Below are 20,105 nucleotides of genomic sequence, written 5' to 3'. Positions count from 1 at the left end.
TGACTCGGCTGGCTTTTACCCTTTCTCCTGCATTTGTGCTCTGAGAGTCTTCTCTCATTTCCTTCATTGCCCCCCCAGGCAGGCTTCTCAGACCTTCTAGTTAACAGTTCCTCCCTGATAGTTTACGCTAAAGAGACTTCCTTTACAACACAACACAACCAATCAGCGTTTGAAGAGATGCAGTGAATGAGTGTAAATTCAAGTACTGAGAAGGGGCAAGGCAAGAAATTCTCCTGTAGAAAGCATGGAGGCAGGCAGAGGACAGTCTTCTGTCAAAGATTTCAGCAGGGGTAGCTTTCTGAAAGTGGTCTGTAGCCTTTTACGTGGGTGTTTATCCCTGTGTTTGTCGCCTTTGGCCCTTAAAGCAGCCGGGGTCCCACTTGGAATTTAAATTTACTGCTAGTTGCTGCTCGCGAAACAGGAAATGATTAGAATCCAGTCTGGTTTTTTGGCTTTCTCAACTTCAGGCGTTAAAAAAACAAGTTTTAGCAGTGGATTTGTTGCTTTGCTTTACCACCTCCCTTTCTTACAAAACAACAATGTAGGGGTTAAAGTAGAGCGCAAAGTCCTGTACAAATGACTGACGTAATGAGATTTGCACAGCCGCCTTCCGCGCCTGTTAAATTCAAAGCAGTTTTTTTTTTTTTTTTTTTTTTGCTGGGGAGGGAGGGTAGAAATTGGTGGCTGTGAGGAGAAAAAATAAGGAACGGGGAAGAAAAGGAGGGGGAAGTTAAAACTTCCTTCTCTGTCTTCCATCAGAAAACCAAACATGGCATCTTCCATGAGGAGCTTGTTTTCTGACCACAACAGATACGTTGAATCTTTTCGGAGGTTTCTCAACAGTTCCACGGAACACCAGTGCATGCAGGAATTCATGGACAAGAAGCTGCCAGGCATAATAGCAAGGTAACACAAAAGGACGTTTTTGTCAGAGAGACAAGCCTCGGGCTCCTTGTGTGCAATGATAGATGGGTCGAGCCCAGCCCTGTGGGCTGCGCGCGGGGATAAGAAGGAGCTACTGATAGCAGCTTTCACCGGGCCCTCCTCGGCCCTCCCCCCAGCACCCCCCGCCCTTTCTCCTGCGGTGCTTTAGTTAGATGCTCGCTTTCCACGTTCAAAGGCTCGGGTTTGTGCAGTACTCCCAGCTGCGCAGAGATAAGCGTTAACCATTTGAAGGCACACATCCATGTTCATTTGGGAAAAGATACTAAATCTCTGAGCTCAGATTTTTCAGCCCTCCTCCAGATTTTACATTTCAAAAAAGTCCCAAATGCAGAGTCTAGTATTCTTTTCATTAGAATAAAGTATAAATAATTACCAAATACTGTTTGCCCCTGAGGATTGAGGAGTGTGTGCTTCTCAGTTCTCCTAATACACATTTAAATTCACTTCCTTATCCATTCTTTTTTTTTTAATGTTTTATTTATTTATTCATGAGAGTCAGAGAGAGAGAGAGAGAGGGGCAGAGGCAGAGGGAGAAGCAGGCTCCCCACCTAGCAGGGAGCCCGATGCGGGACTCGATCCCAGGACCCTGGGATCATGACCTGAGCCGAAGGCAGAGCTTAACCATCTGAGCCACCGAGGCGCCCCTCCTTATCCATTCTTATAGTTATCACTCTAAAAAAAAACAAAACAAAAACAACAACAAAAAAAACCTGTCTTTTCCTTTCAACTTCATATTAGCAGTATGGTTCTTTAAAAAAAAAGGGGGGGGCATTTTCCCATTATCAGTGAAACTCACTAGTTCCTATCCTTCTTGCAGACTTCTTTTTTTGGTGATTAATGTGTTCAATTTGTGCTAGAGCTGATAAGCATTATGAGACTAAAAGATTCCACATGCTAAGGATAATCAAATCACCTATCTGGGGGTGGATTGCTGTAACATACTCTGCTTCAGGAAATAATGATAGAAAACTGGGAAGAAATGACTGACTGTGGGTCCAATTTGCAACAGCAAAGAAAACTGATATTTTATCTTTTGCTGGATTTCTCTATTGTAGGCCTGAAATTCTTTCACTGGGATAGTACCCCTGCCTGATGAAAGCAGGCATTGTTGGATGTGTATGGAATTCTATTTCCCTTTATATTTCTCATGGTTCAGTTTTTAATTTTTTTAAAATAGTTATATAATTTATTAATAATTTAAGTATTAGAACAATGATGCCAAAATCAAAGCAGACAGCAAATACAGATAACTTCTTATCTAGGAATTAATAATTTACTTCTGTGGGTCTTTTTGCTCATTTCTAAAATTAAAGGAAATGAGTTAATTTCTGAATTCTTTTGCAATACTAAAGGTCTGTGTTCAGGTTGTAGCTTATCCAGACCCTTGGTTTTCTTCAGTCATCAGTGGTCTGAAGAGGCACCAGGGATGGATTAAACATTATGAATGATGATGACCCCTATCTTCATGGGGTACACAATCTGTTTAGAAATACTGAATGTAGAATTTGTGAAAGACTGAAGAACTTTCAAAAACATAACTAAATTAGCATTGCAGTGGTAAAAAAACAAAACAAAACAAAAAAAACAAAAAAACCCAAACCTGGCTCCTAGCCCTACTCACTCCCATCTCTGACTCCTCCAACTCTTCAGAAGGAACCACTTTCAACATTCTGAAGTATTTTAGTTGTTTCTTATGAAATTTTCTTTCCTAATTCTAAATAACATGTTATTTTTACTGTATTAAAATAGCTAAATAAACATATACATTTCCTCCCCTATCATGTCAGTTTATTTATGTCAAAATTTTCGGTTCAATAATTTGAATGTTTATATTATTTGCCTATGTACATATCATACATAATTGAATGATATGTTATACTACAATCACATTTCCTTTCAGGTACTTTTTGTTTTTCCTAGAGTTAACTATTTTTTTGATTTTAGTTTCTTTTCTTAGTTTTCTATATACCTGTCACTACTTGGACCCCAAGCAGAAGTATTAATCTTCTCTCAATATAGTCCAACAAATCAAGTCATCTGTTAATTTTTCCTCATGGGAACATCTTTTCTGGAGCTCTCTGTTCATCTTTTCTAGTCTGTGGTGATTTGCTGGTGATCTGCCATACAGTTATTGATAAGAGAATTTATTTCACCTTCTAGAAATTTTCTTCCCCTCTCTGCAATATTGAATTCCGATTCTGGATCTCAGGTCATTCTTTTCTTGGTTTCTTTAGACTTTTCTTCTTCTTCTCCTTCTTATCCTTTAAGAGCTTCCCAAGAAAGAATGCATGAAAAGTAAACTTTTTTGAGATTTTGTATGTTTAAAAGTGCCTTCAATCTGTGGTCATCTTTATTAGATAGTAATTTCTATCCTGAAATGATATTATATTAGAAATTTAAAGGTACTTTTCCATTGTCTTTTAGCAACTAGAGTTTCCATTGAGAAATCCAATGTCCTTCAAATTGCTCATGTTTGGCTTGTGACCTTTTTTTGTTTTTGTTTTTCCTACTTAGAAGTTTTAAGGATGTTCTATAGTATTATGAAATTCTAAGAAGAGTTGTGGTGTGGGACTTTTTTACTTTTTTTTTTTTTTTAAGATTTTGTTTATTTGTCAGAGAGAGAGAGAACACAAGCAGGGGGAGTGGCAGGCAGAGAGAGAAGCAGGCTCCCTACTGAGCAGGGAGCCCAAGGTGGGATATGATCCCAGGACCCTGGGATCATGACCTGAGCTGAAGGCAGATGCTTAACCAACTGAGCCACCCAGGCATCCCTTTTTCACACATTTTTGTGGGTAGTCCCTGGGCCATTTCAATCAAGATTCAGATCTTTCATTTCAGGGAAATTTTGGTATTATTCTATCATCCCTTCTCTCTGATTTTCTTTCTGGAAGTTCTATTCATCAAACACCAGACCTCCTGAATTAATTCTCTAATTTTCTTATATATCCAATTTTTACCATTTTATCTTACAGCCCTTCTATTAATTTTTTACTATTATATTTTTAATTTTCAAAAGTGGTCTTTTTTATAGCCTGTTCATGTAATACCTTTTTTATCTATTATAAAAATTTCCTCTGCTCTCTGCATGTTTCTTCTGAGTACTCTTTTTCGGTTTCTTTTGGTCTCTCTTATGTTAGGGGAGCTCCCTAGCTACCTGATGTGATTTGATTGTCCATCCAATCAATAGTGAGACACTAAAACGGTGTTCAGATCCTCTTTGTGTGTGTAAGTGAAGTTTGTTCACTGGGTGTATGAGTGGGTGGCTCACTGTAGCAATTGGATGTGGATTCAGTTGTTTGTTGGGAGATTCTCAAATGTCAATATTGTAAGTTTATTCACCAAGATGGTTTGTTTCCTTGGAGAAACAATCCCCATCTGGAGGTGAGGTGTGGGATGGGGAGAGTTCCAGTATATTGCTGTAAATAATAAACTTTGTTGTTGTTGTTGTTATATGTTATGCATTTAGATCCTGGACTAGAAAATAGTAAGTTTTCAATAATTATTAATCATAATATATGAAGTGAGTTCATAATAGTGTCTAATTCATAGAAAAATTGTGAAGATTCCAAGAGTGAAATCACTTAGCTGTGGCTGGAATAATAACAATTGCTAATATATGTTGAGTACTTGTCATGTGCAGACACATTTCTAAGAGATTTACATGAATTAAATCATTTAATCCCCACAACTGTTCCTTAAACTAGATACTATTACTACAATTCTTTTTTTTTTTTTTTAAAGATTTTATTTATTTATTTGAGAGAGAGAATGAGATAGAGACAGCATGAGAGGAGGGAGGGTCAGAGGGAGAAGCAGACTCCCTGCCGAGCAGGGAGCCCGATGCGGGACTCGATCCCGGGACTCCAGGATCATGACCTGAGCCGAAGGCAGTCGCTTCACCAACTGAGCCACCCAGGCGCCCCTATTACTACAATTCTATACAGTAGGTGATATTATTATCCTATTTCATAGGTAATAAAGATGCAGAGAAATTAAATAACTTGCTTAAGGATAATGTACCAGTAGGATAGGACTTCAACCTTGGTGTTGTGCTCCATAGCTTCATTATGCTATCTACAGATATAAAGCAGTTTTAAGAATTAACCAAGAGCATAGATAGGGATGGTTGTATTAGGACTATGATTATGAGTGGGAAGATAATTAGAACAAAGGAAGGCAATTCATTCATAGGTGTCCTTGAATCTATCCTTTCCAGTTTCCTTAAGAACTTGTTTAAATCTGTTTTTGTTCTACTACTCTGTCCATTGAAGTTCTCATGAAGTTTTCCTGACCTTAGAGGAAAAGCTTTTAGCTTTTCACCAGAATATGATGCTAGCTGTGGGTTTTTCCTATATGGCCTTTGTTATGTTAAGGTATGTTCAAGGTATGTTCCCTTTAAGCCCACTCTGTTGAGAGTTTTTATCATGAATAGATGTTCAATTTTGTCCAATGCTTTTTTGCATCTAATGAGATGATATGATTTTTGTCCTTCATTTTGTTGATGTGGTATATCACATTGATTGATTAGCAGATACTGAATCATCCTTGTATCCCAGTATAAACCCTACTTGATTGTGGTGAATGATCCTTTTAATGTGTTGTTGAATTTGGTTTGCTAATATTTTGTTGAAAATTTATGTATCTATGTTGGATACTGGTCTGTAATTTTTAAAAAATTTTTTAGTATCTTTATCTCATTTGGTATTAGGGTAATGCTGGCCCCACAGAGTGAATTTGAAAGCATTACTTCCTCTTCCATTTTTTGGAATAGTTTGGGAAGAATAGATATTAATTATTCTTTAAATGTTTGGTAGAATTCTCTTGTGAATCCCTCTAGTCCTGCACTTTAGTTTGTTGGAAGTTTTTGATTACTGATTCAATTTTGTCAATAGTAATCTGCCTCTTCAGATTTTTCTATTTATTCCTGATTCAGTCTTAGAAGATTGTATTTTTCTAGGAATTTATCCATTTCTTCTTTTTCTCAGTGTATAATTTATTGGCATATAATTTTTCATAGTAGTTTCTTATAATCCTTTGTACTTCTGTGGTGTCAGTTGTAACTTCTCTTTCATTTCTGATTTATTTGAGTCCTCTCTCTGCTTTTCTTAATGAATCTGGCTAAAGGTTTATAAGTTAACTTTTCAAAGAACCAGCTCTTGGTTTCACTGATCTTTCCTATTGTTTTTTAAGTCGTTATTTCATTTATTTCCTTTTCGATCTTTATTATTTCCTTCCTACTAACTTTGAGCTTCATTTATCCTTTTTCCAGTCTTTTAGGTGTATGATTAGATTGTTTATGTGATATTTTTCTTGTTTCTTAGGTAGACCTGTATCACTATAAACTTCCCTTTTAGAAATGCATTTGCGGGGCGCCTGGGTGGCTCAGTTGGTTAAGCATCTGCCTTCAGCTCAGGTCATGATCTCAGGGTCCTGGGATCGAGCCCCACATCAGGCTCCCTGCTCAGCGGGAAACCTGCTTCTCCCTCTCTCTCTGCCCCTCCCCCTGCTTGTGCTCTCTCTCTCTCAAATAAATAAAATCTTAAAAAAAAAAAAAAAGAAATGCATTTGCTGCATCCCAAACATTTTGCACTGCTATGTTTCCATTTTTATTTGTCTCCAGGTATTTTTTTTTTAATTTCCTCTTTGATTTTTTAGTTGACCCATTGGTTTTTTAGTAGCATGCTATTTAGCCTCCATTTGTTTTCTTTTTTTACCTTGTAATTGATTTCTAGTTTCATATTGTTGTGATCTTTTCTGATGTTTGATACAATTTCAATTCTCTTAAGTTTATTGATACAAGTTTGTGGCCTAACATGTGATCTATCTTAGGGAATGTCCATATGCACTTGAAAAAAATGTGTATTCTGCTGTTTTTGAATAGAATGTTCTGTACGTATCTGTTAAGTTCATCTGTTCTGATGTATTATTCAAAGCCACTGTTTGCTTATTAATTTTCTGCCAGGATGATCTATCCATTGATGTAAATGGCATGTAAAGTCCCCTACTATTATTGTGTTACTGTTACTTCTTTATGTCTGATATTTGCTTTATATATTTAGGTGCCTCTATTTTGGGTGAATATTTACAATTGTTGATAATTGTTTTTGTAGTTCTTCTCTCTTTTCTTTTGCTCTTGCTCTATTGCCATGTGATTTGATGACTTTCTTTAGTATAATGCTTGGATTCCTTTCTCTTTATTTTTTGTGTATCTATTAATAGGTTTTTGTTTTGTGGTTACTATGAGGTTCACATATAACATCCTATGTATATAGCAGTCTATATTAAGTTTATGGTTGCTTAAATTCAAACACATTTTAAAATAAAAACATTTTTACTCCCCCCCCATGTTTTATATATATGATGCCATATTTTACACCTTTTTATTCTGTGTAATCCTTAACTAATTTTGGAGCTAGTATTTATTTCACTACTTTTGTGTTTTATCCTTCATCCTAGCTTTATTTGATTTTTATCAGTGATTTTTTTTTTTTCCTTTCATAATTTTCTTATTTCTAGTTATGGCTTTTTCTTTTCCACATAAAGAAATCCCTTTAACATTTCTTGTGAATCTGGTTTAGTAGTGATGAACTCCTTTAATTTCTGTTTGTCTGGGAAACTCTTTATTTCTCCTCCAATTCTGAATGTTTATCTTGCAGGTAAAATACTCTTGGTTGTAGGCTTTTTTTTTTTTTTTTTTTCTTTCAGCTTTAAATATATCATGCCACTGTCTTCTGGCCTGGAAAATTTCTGGCGAAAAATCAGTTATAGCCTTATGGGATTTCCCCTGTACATAACTGCTTTCTTTTCTCTTGCTGCTTTTAAGATTTTCATCTTATCTTTAATTTTGGGCATTTTAATTATTATGTATCTTGGTGTAGACCTCCTCTGGTTCATCTTGTTTGGGGCTCTCTGTGACTCCTGGAACTGCTTCCTCCCACAGGTTGGTGAAGTTTTCAGCAATTATTTCTTCAAGTAAATTTTCTTCCCCTTCTTTTCCTTCTGGCACCCCTGTAATACAAATGTTAGTACACTTGATGTACAGATGTCCCTTAACCTATCCTCATTTTTTTGAAAATTCTTTTTTCTTTTTGCTGTTCAGCCTGGGTGCTTTCCACTATCCTGACCTCCAGATTGCTGATCTCTTCTTCTGCATCCTCTAATGTGCTGTTGATTCCCTCTAGTATATTTTTCATTTCAGTTATTGTATTCTTTAGCTTTGATTGGTTCTTTTTTACATTTACTGTCTCTTCACTGAAGTTCTCATGAAGTTCACCCACTCTTCTTCCAAATCTGGTGAGCATCTTTATAAACATTACTCTCATTTTTGCATCAGGTACCTTGCTTATCTGTTTTATTTAGTTCTTTTTCTGATTTTTGTCTTGTTCTTTTGTTTGGAACATATTCCCATGTCTTCTAGTTTTATATGACTCTCTGTTTATTTCTATGCATTAGTTGGTCAGCTATATCTCATGGTCTTGAAAGTTGTGGTCTTATGTAGAAGGCATCTTGTGGGGCTCAGTAGAGCAATGCCCCCATTTGCCAGAACCAGGTGCTCCAGGGGTGTCCCTTGTGTGAGCAAGCAGTAGACGGAGAGTGTCAGCATTGTCTCCTACCAGCATCCAGCTTGCCAGACTGAGAAAGGGCAAGAAAAATGATGCCTGCCAGCACTTCCATTCCTGGAGAAAGCTTCTATAGATCCCTGCCCCTCCAGCACAAATCCCAAGATTAGTCAATCAATTTCCTCCCTACATGTCCAGGTACTTTTCAAACTTCTGTCTCTGTACTGGGTCTCTGATTGAGTGATATTGTGTGCTGGCCTTTTAAGAACAGTCTCTGTTTCCTAGAGCCTGGCTCTCCTGGAGTTATTTCCTGCTGATTTTCAAAGCCAGATGTTATGAAGGTTTGTCTTCCTGGTACAGGTTCCTATAACAGGGGGTGCCTCAGGTGGGCTTCACCCCCTTACTCCTTAGGAAGTTTCTCCATGCTTTTGAGATCCCTCCAGCCTGTAGTTGCCATGCTGGGGGTTTGCTTCCTACCACATCTCTACCCCTCTTACCTTTCTCGATATGGCTTCTTTATGTCTTTAGGTGTGGAATATCTGTTCTGCTAGTCTTCAGGTTGTTTTCAGGGTGAGTTGCATTATATGTCACTGTGGCCTCAGTATGTCTGTGGGAGGAGATAAGTTCAGGGTCCTCCTACTCTCCCATCTTTCTCTTCTCTTAATACTGAGCTTTATTATCTCACATTTTAACTTGAGAGTAAAGTAGTGTTTTATTCATTTTTGTATCCCCAATGCTAAATACAGACACATAATAAATGTTTAATAAACATTTGTTCATTGAAAGGAAGTTGGCAAGAAAGAAGGAAGGCAGATATACAGCGTGAATCACTTTAGCCTTCCTCCCATCTATAACGGGTGGCTTATTAGATCACTAGACTCAAAGACCCACTTTATTTGTTTTTGTTCTCCAAACAATCTATAAACAAATGGCATTTCCTATCTCTGAAATGTTTATAGTGCTGTTTCTAAAAGTCTCCCAGTTGAAAATCATTAATGAGTGGAACCTATTTTCTAAAGATTTCTAAACACAACAGTGTAACTACTGACATGAGTGTGACTTTTCATGTTGGCCTAGTGTTTGTTCATTATAATTTTAGTTTGTTCTCTTCAACTAGACTTGATAATCAGATTTTACAAAGCACATAGCATATTTTTCTTAAACTACATAATTTTTTTTTTCAGGATTGGTGATAGAAAATCAGAAATTAAGATTCTAAGCATTGGCGGAGGTGCAGGTATGAATAACACATTTTTAAAATTTGTATTTCACTCCAAACATCATGCTGTTTGATGGCAATATTGTTCATTCTTTAAGATAACTATTTTTCTTTGTTCTTGGAAGAGACTGGCTAATTAAAACTGGTAAGAGTAGTTATCAATTCAACTAAGATTAAGGGCCCCCATAGTTTTATAACACTTAAGACTTAAGCCTTCATTAGTATCTGAAATATGGATAAGATGTGGCTTTTTATTTATTTATTTTAAGATTTTATTTATTTGACAGGGAGAGAGAGTGAGAGAGAGAGAGAGAGCACAAGCATGAGCAGGGGGAGCTGGAGAGGGAGAAGCAGGCTCCCCACTGAGCAGGGAGCCCAATTCAGAGCTCAGTCCCAGAACCCTGGAATCATGACCTGAGCTGAAGGCAGATGCTTAACTGACTGAGCCACCCAGCTGCCCCGATGTGGCTTTTTAATACTTTTTTATAAATGGAAAAACACATAGAGTAATTTTAAGGATAACTTTTATCCAAAATCATTTAAATGTTCACAGTAAAGGAAAATTTCATAAGCTTGTGCCACCCAAGTGTGGTCCATGGACTGCTTGCTGGTTTGCAAACTGTTAATGGTTGGAGGAGATAAGAAGCATCCACTGGAATGCAAATCAGTGCACAGTTCCCTTCACTGAGAAACTATAGATAATGGCGGAAAATATGTTTAATTACATAGTTAATTTATACTCTTGTGGCCCCACTCTTTGAGTTGCACTGGCCAAAACAGTTCCCTTCCTCTGATTCAGTTCCCAAACTGCCCTCCAACACACTCCCAAATCAACTTTTATAAGCACTTCATGGTCTCACTACTCTTAGAGCTGTTCTTGTATCCTAGGAGAAAATGGGAAATCTGAAAAGGCAGACTGATGCGGGTGTAGTTTCTGACTCTGCCATTAGAATGTGAAAATGTGTGACCTTGGCTGGAATATAAGCTTCTGTTTGCTCATCAGTAAAATGGAAACAATGAATTATATCTCATAGGGTTGTAGTGAGAACTATACAGATAATGTTTATATCATACTTAGCATATTGTTACTGCTCCTGTAAGGTACAGGCTGGTCCCTTCTTCAAAAATAAAACAAAAAATTTCATCTGCAGACTTTACCTTATATCAAACTTCTGAGTAGTGTTTGTTTTAAGTTGCTAATCACCTGGAGATCTGAGTTAGTATATTAATATGTAAAATATAATCATATATATTATTTATATATTTATACCTTTCTTTCTTTCATTATTTCTTTTGATTAAGTGATGGCTTAGTATTGGTTACCTCCTGGTAACAAGTAGACACTACACTACAACTTGTTATATAGTGTCAAGTGGTAATCTCAAGTATAAGTCCTCTAGTGACACATGAATGAGTTAAATTGTGACCCATGTGAACACAAAGATAGCTAAGAGCCCTCTAATGGAATAGAATCACTTGTTTTTAATGTAATCATTTGTTCATTTTTCATACAATATACTGTGATATGATGTAATAAGGGCTAACTATTTAAAATAATTTTTATTTATTATCATCTTCCACCAAGAAAAGAGAAACCAGCAAGGACAAATAATGAAGGATACTGTCATGAACAATATTATAGAGATTGTTTAAGCAAAAATACCCTGTCATTGCTTACTGACATTCTAAGTCCTAAGGATTATAAAAGTAAATTCATTTAACCAAGACCGTCCTTTCCAGTGAGTTTTGCATATGAGTTTCAGGCACCCAACAGGTAATGAGTCTATCATTTGATAGTGTCACTTGTGCTTGGACAAGAAGAGAAGCCCTGCAAGGAAAAGTAATTAAAAACAATCTCTATCATGGCTAAGTTAATTGACCTTTTAATATAAAGTTAATTGAATTTCTAATGTAAATTTATCCAGATGCTTATAAGCTATCTAGAGAAAGGAACATTTGGCCTGCACAGTGATTCCTTACATAAAGGTGCACATAGGAGCTAATATAGAGAACTTATCAAAACAAAGGAAGCAACACTTGGAATTTTTCTGACTGAGCTCTAACACTGTATTAATAACAGGCTCTGCCTTGGGGAGAATATGGATGCCCTTTAAGGTTACTCTTCATAAGAGATTGATCAGAAATATAAGAACTCCAAGGGAAATTCAAGCTATAGATATTTAGCATTCTCTGCTCAAGTAAGTAAGCTATATGAAATAAAAATTGATTTATTTAAAATTCCTAGGTCTACATGTTTCTGGAATGAAAAAGCAGTGCTTTATAGCATTTAGTTAGTTTAAGTGCTCACATACCAACTGGGACATGCTTATCTGATAACATGTCATTGCCTAACTGCAAGCACTGGGCAGAAGAACAATATATTACTATACAATGAGGAACTTCCTATCTTTTAGAGAAATGGTCTCCCCACATGTTCTACAATCTATAGCATACCTGAGAGTTTTGCATTATCCTGTGACTTCAGTATCCTTTCAAGTCAGTCACTGAACTCCAATCCATGGCAAACAAGGCCATTGGCCCTGTCTAATACTTGTGCTCAACTCCTATAATGTATCTTACAAGGTTCTACTTCCTTCTTAGCTTATAGACCTCTCTGGTTTCACTGTGTAAATGTCCTCTTCCTGGTTGCCCAGATACCTGCAGATCATTTTCTGCATATCTTTAGTGCAAATATTTTCTCTGCATTCATATTGGTGCTACCACTTCTCCCCACTACAATGAAAAAACAAATAAAAGCAAAGAAACTAAAAACCTCTCTAAATGAAATTGCTGCTTTTATCACTTAATGCTCATATTCTTTGTCAGCCTATTTCATGTCCTTTTCAGAAACATGAGCAGGGGGTTACCTATACACACTTTCTGTCTTCTGCTTCTCTTCTGTAGAGGTTGGTGATTGTGTGGAGAGATTCCACTATTTAAGAGAGAATGTAAAGTTTTTGAAAAGGATGTTTGGGAATTCAGTTCAGAAGCTGAGCAATTATTAGGGCTCTGAGCAGTTCAAAAGAGAGGAAACTCATGGCAAACTTTTTAATGACATCTTTAATCTACCACATTAATAAAATACAATTGATAAATAGCACTGCTTTCCATAGATTATATGTTTAATGTTAGGAAAATGTATGAAATAAATATGTGAACCCAAAAATTAAGGAGAGGAAATCAAGAGAAAAATATCATGTAGCTTTTATAGAGCCCAAATTGGGAAGTGTAAAGTTGCATGTGTTTGTGCTTTAGTGGAACACAAAGCAACTGGAATTGCTTTTATTCAAGGTCTTGAAGTACTCATACCATGTTCATTTCAGCAGTTGTTTTTAGGTATTGAGAACAATTGCATTGTATTCTAAGTGTCATAGAATATGCTTTTTGGTTCATCCTCAATACTGATGCTTGAACCACCCAATGGGGTTTCATTATTATTTGATTCTTAATGAATATCGTCTTTATGCTAGATAGTACATAAAGAAAAAAAAAAGAACATATTCTTTTTGGTAAAGGAGAATGCTAGTAATTTACACTGCATGCATTTATGCCTGGAAAAATATTCCAGAAGGCAGTAATGAGCAATGTGTTCTCCTTGCTCTGGGCTCTGCTTAAAGGGGAACCTGCTATACTGCTCAGTTCTTATGTTCAAATGCCAGAGAGTTTTATAAGGATTAGACAAGATGATAACTCAAATAATCTCATTTTATCCAGCTTTCTACTTCTATTTTTATTAACCTTTTGTGTACTGACTCAATTGCCATAACATATATAATGGTATATATGTTTACTGATAATTTTTTAAGATTTTTTTAGAGAGAGAGAGAGAGAGAGTTGGGGGAAGGGTAGAGGGAGAGAGAAAATCCTCAAGCAGACTCCTTGCTAAGCACAGAGCCCCACACAAAGCTCGATCCCAGGACCCTGAGATCATGAACTGAGCCAAAATCAAGAGTCAGATGCTTAACCAACTGAGCCACCCAGGTGCCACTATAGATGCTATTTAGTCAACTGAAGCAACTCACATATGAAATACAGGTAGTATGAATCTCTCATGACATCTTTTTGGTAATAATTTTGCTGACATATGTTAAGAGCAATTAGGTGGTTTTCTTGTGCTGCAACACATAGACATCGGCATTCCTACTGAGATTAAAAAATAGAAAAGCGTTTAGAAACCATCTCATTTTACAGATAAGAAACCTGAGAACCACCAAGGCAGAACAAAAGCCAGGTCTCTTGACTTTAGTCCAGTTCAACAGACTGTATGAAACAAATATAAAAGTTAATTATTGACTTGGAAAAGGAGATATTAGGTACTTAGTAATAAGCAGCTATTTGAAAATTTAATCTTTTAGATTATTAATTCTGTCTCTGTTCATAATGACATGTTAAGGTGACACAGAAGTTTTATTTTCTAAGCTAGTTAGATAGAAGTGAAGCAAGTATAATTAGGGCAGTGACAGAAAGAGCCAGTGTGTCAATTTTAGAAGCCAGGAGGTAGTAGGAAGCAAAGGTTAATGTTTTTCAGTGGTCCAGAGTAAGCCAACAGTTTATATCAGCAAATTGGGAATGACTGGGGAAATACAGAGAATTAGGGGATTTTTGGGGGGGGACCCAGAGAAAAATAAAAATTGAATGTGCTTATTCCCATCTTCAGATATTTCCTGTTGATCAAACTAGAGAATATTTACCCCTAAAGAACCAATGGTTGTAATAGAGAAAGATTTCTTGAGTTAGTATTACAATTTACTGATCAAACTTGTCCAGAAATGAAAGCACACATCTTGGGAGATAAGGTGTTATCTGTGACTCTAGGAGTAAGCATAGGCTTGAAAAGTACTTTTCAGCCATGCTGTGGAAAGGACTTAGGCCCTAATTTCTTGGATGTTGGGGCCATTAAAGGTGCTTTTGGTCCAGAAAATCTACGGTTTCATGAGTAACCTTCTAGAAAGAGGTAGGCATTTCTCCAGAGTGGTATGGCTAACACAATGTTTGGCTATATTGAGGAAGTGGAATTTAAATGGGACTTCTAGACATGCAGATAATTTTTAATCTGTATTCTAGTTGCTTATAACTTGAAATGAATAAGTACTATTTTACTCATGTGCAGCATGCTAGCAGTTACTCTATGATATGGACTCTACTGATTCACTAATTTTTAGAATTTAGGACTGTCTGCTTTGAGTAATCATAGTTTGGGGCCTCAGATAAAAAGTTTTGTTAAAGACATTCATAACCCTATTATTAAAAATACATATAATTTTAACAAAATAGTTTACCCCTTTGTATTGTATTTAACACTTTCAAGTGAAATGGAAGTATTATTAACAACAAATACATTACCAATTTGAAGCAAGCATAATGCTACAACATTGGAATCACTGTCATTAAAACTAGAGTAAACAAGATAGTTTTGGGTAATTCAATAAGGCTTGAAACAGGAAAACAGGATAATGAGCAGAGTGAAGACAAAACTACCATTATTTGCAGATTAAATGACTGTATACTTAGAAAAGCAAATAAGCTCAGTTGTGCAGCCTTAGAATTCATAAGAATGTAGTAATGGTCTGATATAGGTAAAACAGATAAAAAGCAATGTGATAGATCCACGTTCTTTTATTGTTAACATATGAGTTTTTTTATTCAGTTTTGAGTATCTACAATGTGCTTGGAAGTCCTTAACATGTGGTTATCTTCAATTCTGCTGAAGGAAAAATTTGTATCTTGTCAGTTCCTATGACAGTTTGGGACAGTCTCTTAATTAGTGAATAGGCTTCCACTTGACATTTACTACTGAATAAAACTTTGTGATTTAATGTAGACACTCATACAACCCTGGTGTAGAGGGTCTGTTCTCATCTTCATTTTGCAGATGGTGGACCTAATAAAGGGCCTTGGGGATTATACAGATTGGGGTCAATGCCCAGGGTCTTCTGTAGCTTTGTCTCCATTAACAATAACTGATAGAAGTGATGAAAAATATTTGATTAGCTAATAATTATATTTAATATGAAAATAAGCAAACTATTGGAAGAAAAGTTCAAATTTTCACTGAGAACAATTTGAGAAGATATAAAAAGCCAATATATAATACTAATGAGATTACAGTAATATGGAAGCTTTCATGTACAAAAGCTTGTACAAAAATTTTCCTGAAAGTAATGTATCAAAAAAAGTTCTGATATTCATCAAATACACAAAGACCTGTTCATGCTGGCCATAAAAATATTGACATACTTAATACATAGCCACTCCCCTGCTGTTCCACCACAGCCCCAGCTGCTGCTTCAGCCCCTCTTCATGGACTCCTGGACATGCCTGCTCCCACCCCATACCCCTGGCTTCCTGCCCCCCATCTCCAATTGCTCCAGCAATTAGACTGATCTTGCCCAACGAGGAGGCCTCTAAGAACGTGCTACAATTCTTCAACCTGCATCCTTTCTCAGCATCTGGCACCCTTGTCCTTAGGCCTTGTCTTTTGTTTTGTTTTATTTTTAAAACAACCAAAGACCAAGGGGCTTATTCTAACCATTAATTCTGGTTCTTGGAATTAATCTGAAAAAAATCAAGATTTTTGCACAAAAAGTCATGGTTTGTTGTCAGGTTCTTCATAATAGAAAAAAATTAACTATATATCAACTAACTACATATAAAGTTATATTTACATATAAATACATATTCATATATATTTATACATTTATATTACATTTATATTATAGTATCAAAGATTATAATTAAAACAAGTATTCCATTTCAGAGAATATAGTGTTGCTGCCATAAATAACGCATTTAAGTACACATTTTGACATATTCATGGTTTAACTCTCAAGTAAGAAAATCAAAATAATTCATATACATAATGATCTCTCCTGGGTAGACTAAAGGAAATTATTTGTTTGAAAGTAAAAAAAGAAGAGCTTAGAAGGAAATAAGCCAAAATGTTAACTTTTGTTTTCTCTGGTAGTGAGCTATTTATTTGATTTCTACTTCATATCTTTATCTATTTCTCAAGTTTTATACAGTATTTATTTTATAACCAGGGACAGGAAGAATAAACCGAGTTAAAACTATAATCTTATGGTTGATGAGAGATGATGGTAAAGAGTAGACTCCTTGACTTCTGACAGCAACTTTAGCTATGTGGCCGATGCCCATAGCACTGCTTCCACATATATGTTTTTTGGGACACTCCTTTGGCCATTTCTGACTCTCTGGTAACAGCATTATACCTGTATAAATATTTTAAGAACCACGTAATCTGTGTTATAGCTTAGCAGAGTTTTTTTTCAGAGCACACAGATTCTCCCATGCCTGATCCAAGTACATGTTAGCCATTATGATGAGGGTGATGGTGGTCAAAAGGATGGTGGCTATCCACTGTCTCTTCCTTGAGACATTTGGAAATATTGTTTCTTTCTTTTTATTCCATGAGGATAGCAGGTCCTCAGATTCTATTCATACAAGGGTATAAATGACTGATAATTTTCCTCAACAAGGAAATTTGTGTTTTAATGATTATTAATGTTGCAGGCTCATATAAGAACCTGTGAAGGTTATTTGAGAGACAGAGAGGCATGAGAGAGCATGCATGCATGCCAATGTTGATGAAATCACACCATCTACATGATTATCTTGGACTACCTTAGCCAATTCAAGTAGTTTCATCTTATAAGTTCTGTCTTTGGGCATGAGGAAGAAAAGTTAAGAGAAAGTTAGCACTTCATTAAGGGTAAATCAATATAACTTTTGAACATTACAATATTGTATTGATAGAATTTACTTCTTTCTATGTATGTGTTTGTATGTATGTAGCAGTCAAGTATCTATGTGTTTAAAATTTATAAATTAAAAGTTAAGGCAAAATTCAGTCTTTTATGTGAATTGTCTATCAAATATCTCTACATTTCAGTGTTCAGCATCTTTTGGGACATTTTCTCTAAGTTGTACTTCATACAACATTTTGGTAGCATGGCTCTTCTTAGGCCTCCTGCAGTTGCAAAGTATTAGGCAGTTTTGTTCCTGGGCTAACAGCCAGAAGACACATGAAAGCAAATGGCAATGCCCTTTTGACTCAGAATTTATAATTCCCTTCTTGAGACCCTACAGCTATTTTAATATTCTATCTCATATTTCTATACAGAATTGCCTGAATACTGAGGCACACAGGGAAAGAGAGAGATGGGGAGGGAGAGGGAGAGAAGGGGAGAGAGAGAGAGAGAGGGAGAGAGAGAGAGAGAGAGCTGAGGTAATCTTGTCAAGAATCTTCTATCTTTCCCACTGCAGCTCAACATCAGATTGCTCTTGCTCTGGTTGCAAACCCATAGCTGAAATTATTTTTCATCACTAAGTACAGAGCTATCTGGGTAATTTTTCTCCCTACAATTTTTTTTGTGTGTGTGTGCCTGATATTCTAGTAGAGAGAACAAGGAAGATAATAATCTTAATGCAACATGTAATAGAATAAAATTTTTCCTGCTGATACTCTAAAGAATTCACATACATTTCAATATGAGAAATGAAGCAAGAATAGAAGGAAATCAAATGGCAAGCTATATCTCCAGTCTTTAATCCTCCATTTTCTTGACCTGCATATTTTCTCATTTTGAGAAACCCCAGGGTTCTCAAGCTGGGATTTGTGTTTCATTTGATGGAGGATAAGTCAGAAGAACAAGCCGGATAATACAAATACATGATGAGTGCTCTTATAAGTTATCATTTTATTATGGAGCTGTCCATTTAGAAGGGCAAAATTCATTCCCTCATTCCCAATCTCCTTAAACTTTCTCTTAAATGTCACTTTTTTACGTGAAGCCTACTTGACCATCCAGTTGAAAATCACAAACTCCCCTCCATGGCTTCCCCTTGATCCTTTTGCCTTGATTTTCTCCATGAGACTTATCACCATCCATAACAGTTGAATGTTTTTGTCTGTATTATTCATTGCTTTATCTCTAGTGATTAGGACATGGCATTTAGTAGGTGCTCAAAAATATTCATTGAGTTAATGTATAATAGCTTCAATTTATTGAGCAATTACTATATAATTATGAACTGAAGTACAAGATCTCCATATAGTGCCTCTGACCTTTACAATAGCATAGACCACATTATCCCTAATTTACAGATATGTACTTTAAAGGGCAGAGATATTAATACATTTGTATAAGATAATTCTGGCAAATACTAAATTTGAGCTCAGTTTTGTCTATCCATAACCTCTAAGTTTTCCTTTTCATATATTTTTTTCTATTTTTAATCAGCTGACCTTGGATTTCAAGCAAGAATGCAACATTCCTCTGACATCTCATTAGATATACCATTGAAGTTCAGGGAGTGGAGAAAGGTTTTCTAGAAGATGAGATCCCCCTTTCCTTGTTTTTGAACTTTTCATAAGTTCCACATCTTGATTTCATATGAGCCATATTTTAAATGCATCATGCCTATATTTAGAGGGATGATGCATTTAAAATATAGCTCATATGAAATCAAGATATTACAACCACAAAAATAAAGATTCAACATAGCCCCAAAGAGACATGAAAAGTCATTTTATAGTTGTGGCTGATTTGAGGAATGGGGTGGTACAAAGGAAGGCAATTTGCAAGAAGGGGGATTTTAAGAATTCGGTTTTCATTTAACTTTGTAGCTCAAGATCAGCATATTTTGTTTGACAGAAAATAACACAGAAAGAAGGAGAGAAGGGGGCAGAAAATTTATGCAAAGAAATAATAACTGAAAACACCCCTAATTTGGGAAAGGAAACATATTCAGATCCAAGAGCATAGAGAAATTCCATCAAAATCAACAAAGGCAGATCCATACCAAGATATATTGTAATTAAATTGGCAAAATATAATGATAAGGGAAAAAATTTAAAAGCAGCAAGACCAAAGAAGACAATAACATGCAAAGGAAAACCCATAAGGCTAGGAGGAAATTTTTCAATAGAAACTCAACAAGCCAGAAGGGAGTGGCATGATATAGTCACAGTGCTGAATGGGAAAATCTTCAGCCAAGAACAAAGAGTTTCCTAGACAAGAACTAAAGGAGTTCATGACCACTAAATCAGCCTGCAAGAAATATTAAAAGGGACTTTGAGTAGAAAGAGGAGACCAAAAGTGACAGTATAAATGTAGAAAACACAAAAGTAGTAAAAATGGATATTTCTGTAAAAAATTTGTCAAGTAACTCACAAAGTAAAAGGATGCAAACTATGGCAACATATACTTACAACATGGGGAGTAAAAGGGTAAAGAATGGGTTCAAACTTAAATGACCATCAACTTAATGTAGATTGCTATATGCAGAAGAGGTTATATGCAAACCTAATGGTAACCATATATTAAAAACCACTAATAAATATGTAAGGAGTAAAGAGAAAG

The 20,105-nt window shown here is 35.9% G+C and overlaps 1 protein-coding gene across 2 annotated transcripts in view; it reads left to right on the top strand.

The window, feature by feature from the left end:
• The first annotated feature begins 223 nt into the window (after positions 1-223).
• HNMT (histamine N-methyltransferase) overlaps positions 224-20,105 on the top strand; it is a 41,696-nt gene continuing 21,814 nt past the window's right edge. The window contains exons 1-3 of one of the 2 annotated variants that reach the window (XM_035008127.1): positions 224-307; positions 760-906; positions 9,689-9,741. In XM_035008127.1, the coding sequence (XP_034864018.1) occupies positions 770-906; positions 9,689-9,741 (190 nt within the window). In that variant the 5' untranslated portion in view covers positions 224-307; positions 760-769. Of the gene's footprint in view, positions 308-675; positions 907-9,688; positions 9,742-20,105 lie in introns of those variants that run through there. The other variant, XM_035008129.1, reaches the window with a different exon arrangement.

This window comes from Mirounga leonina, unplaced genomic scaffold (assembly GCF_011800145.1).
Source record: "Mirounga leonina isolate KUSES-001 unplaced genomic scaffold, KU_Mleo_1.0 Mir_151, whole genome shotgun sequence".
Lineage (NCBI taxonomy): Eukaryota > Metazoa > Chordata > Mammalia > Carnivora > Phocidae > Mirounga > Mirounga leonina.
This window is presented reverse-complemented; position numbering and strand designations above follow the sequence as displayed.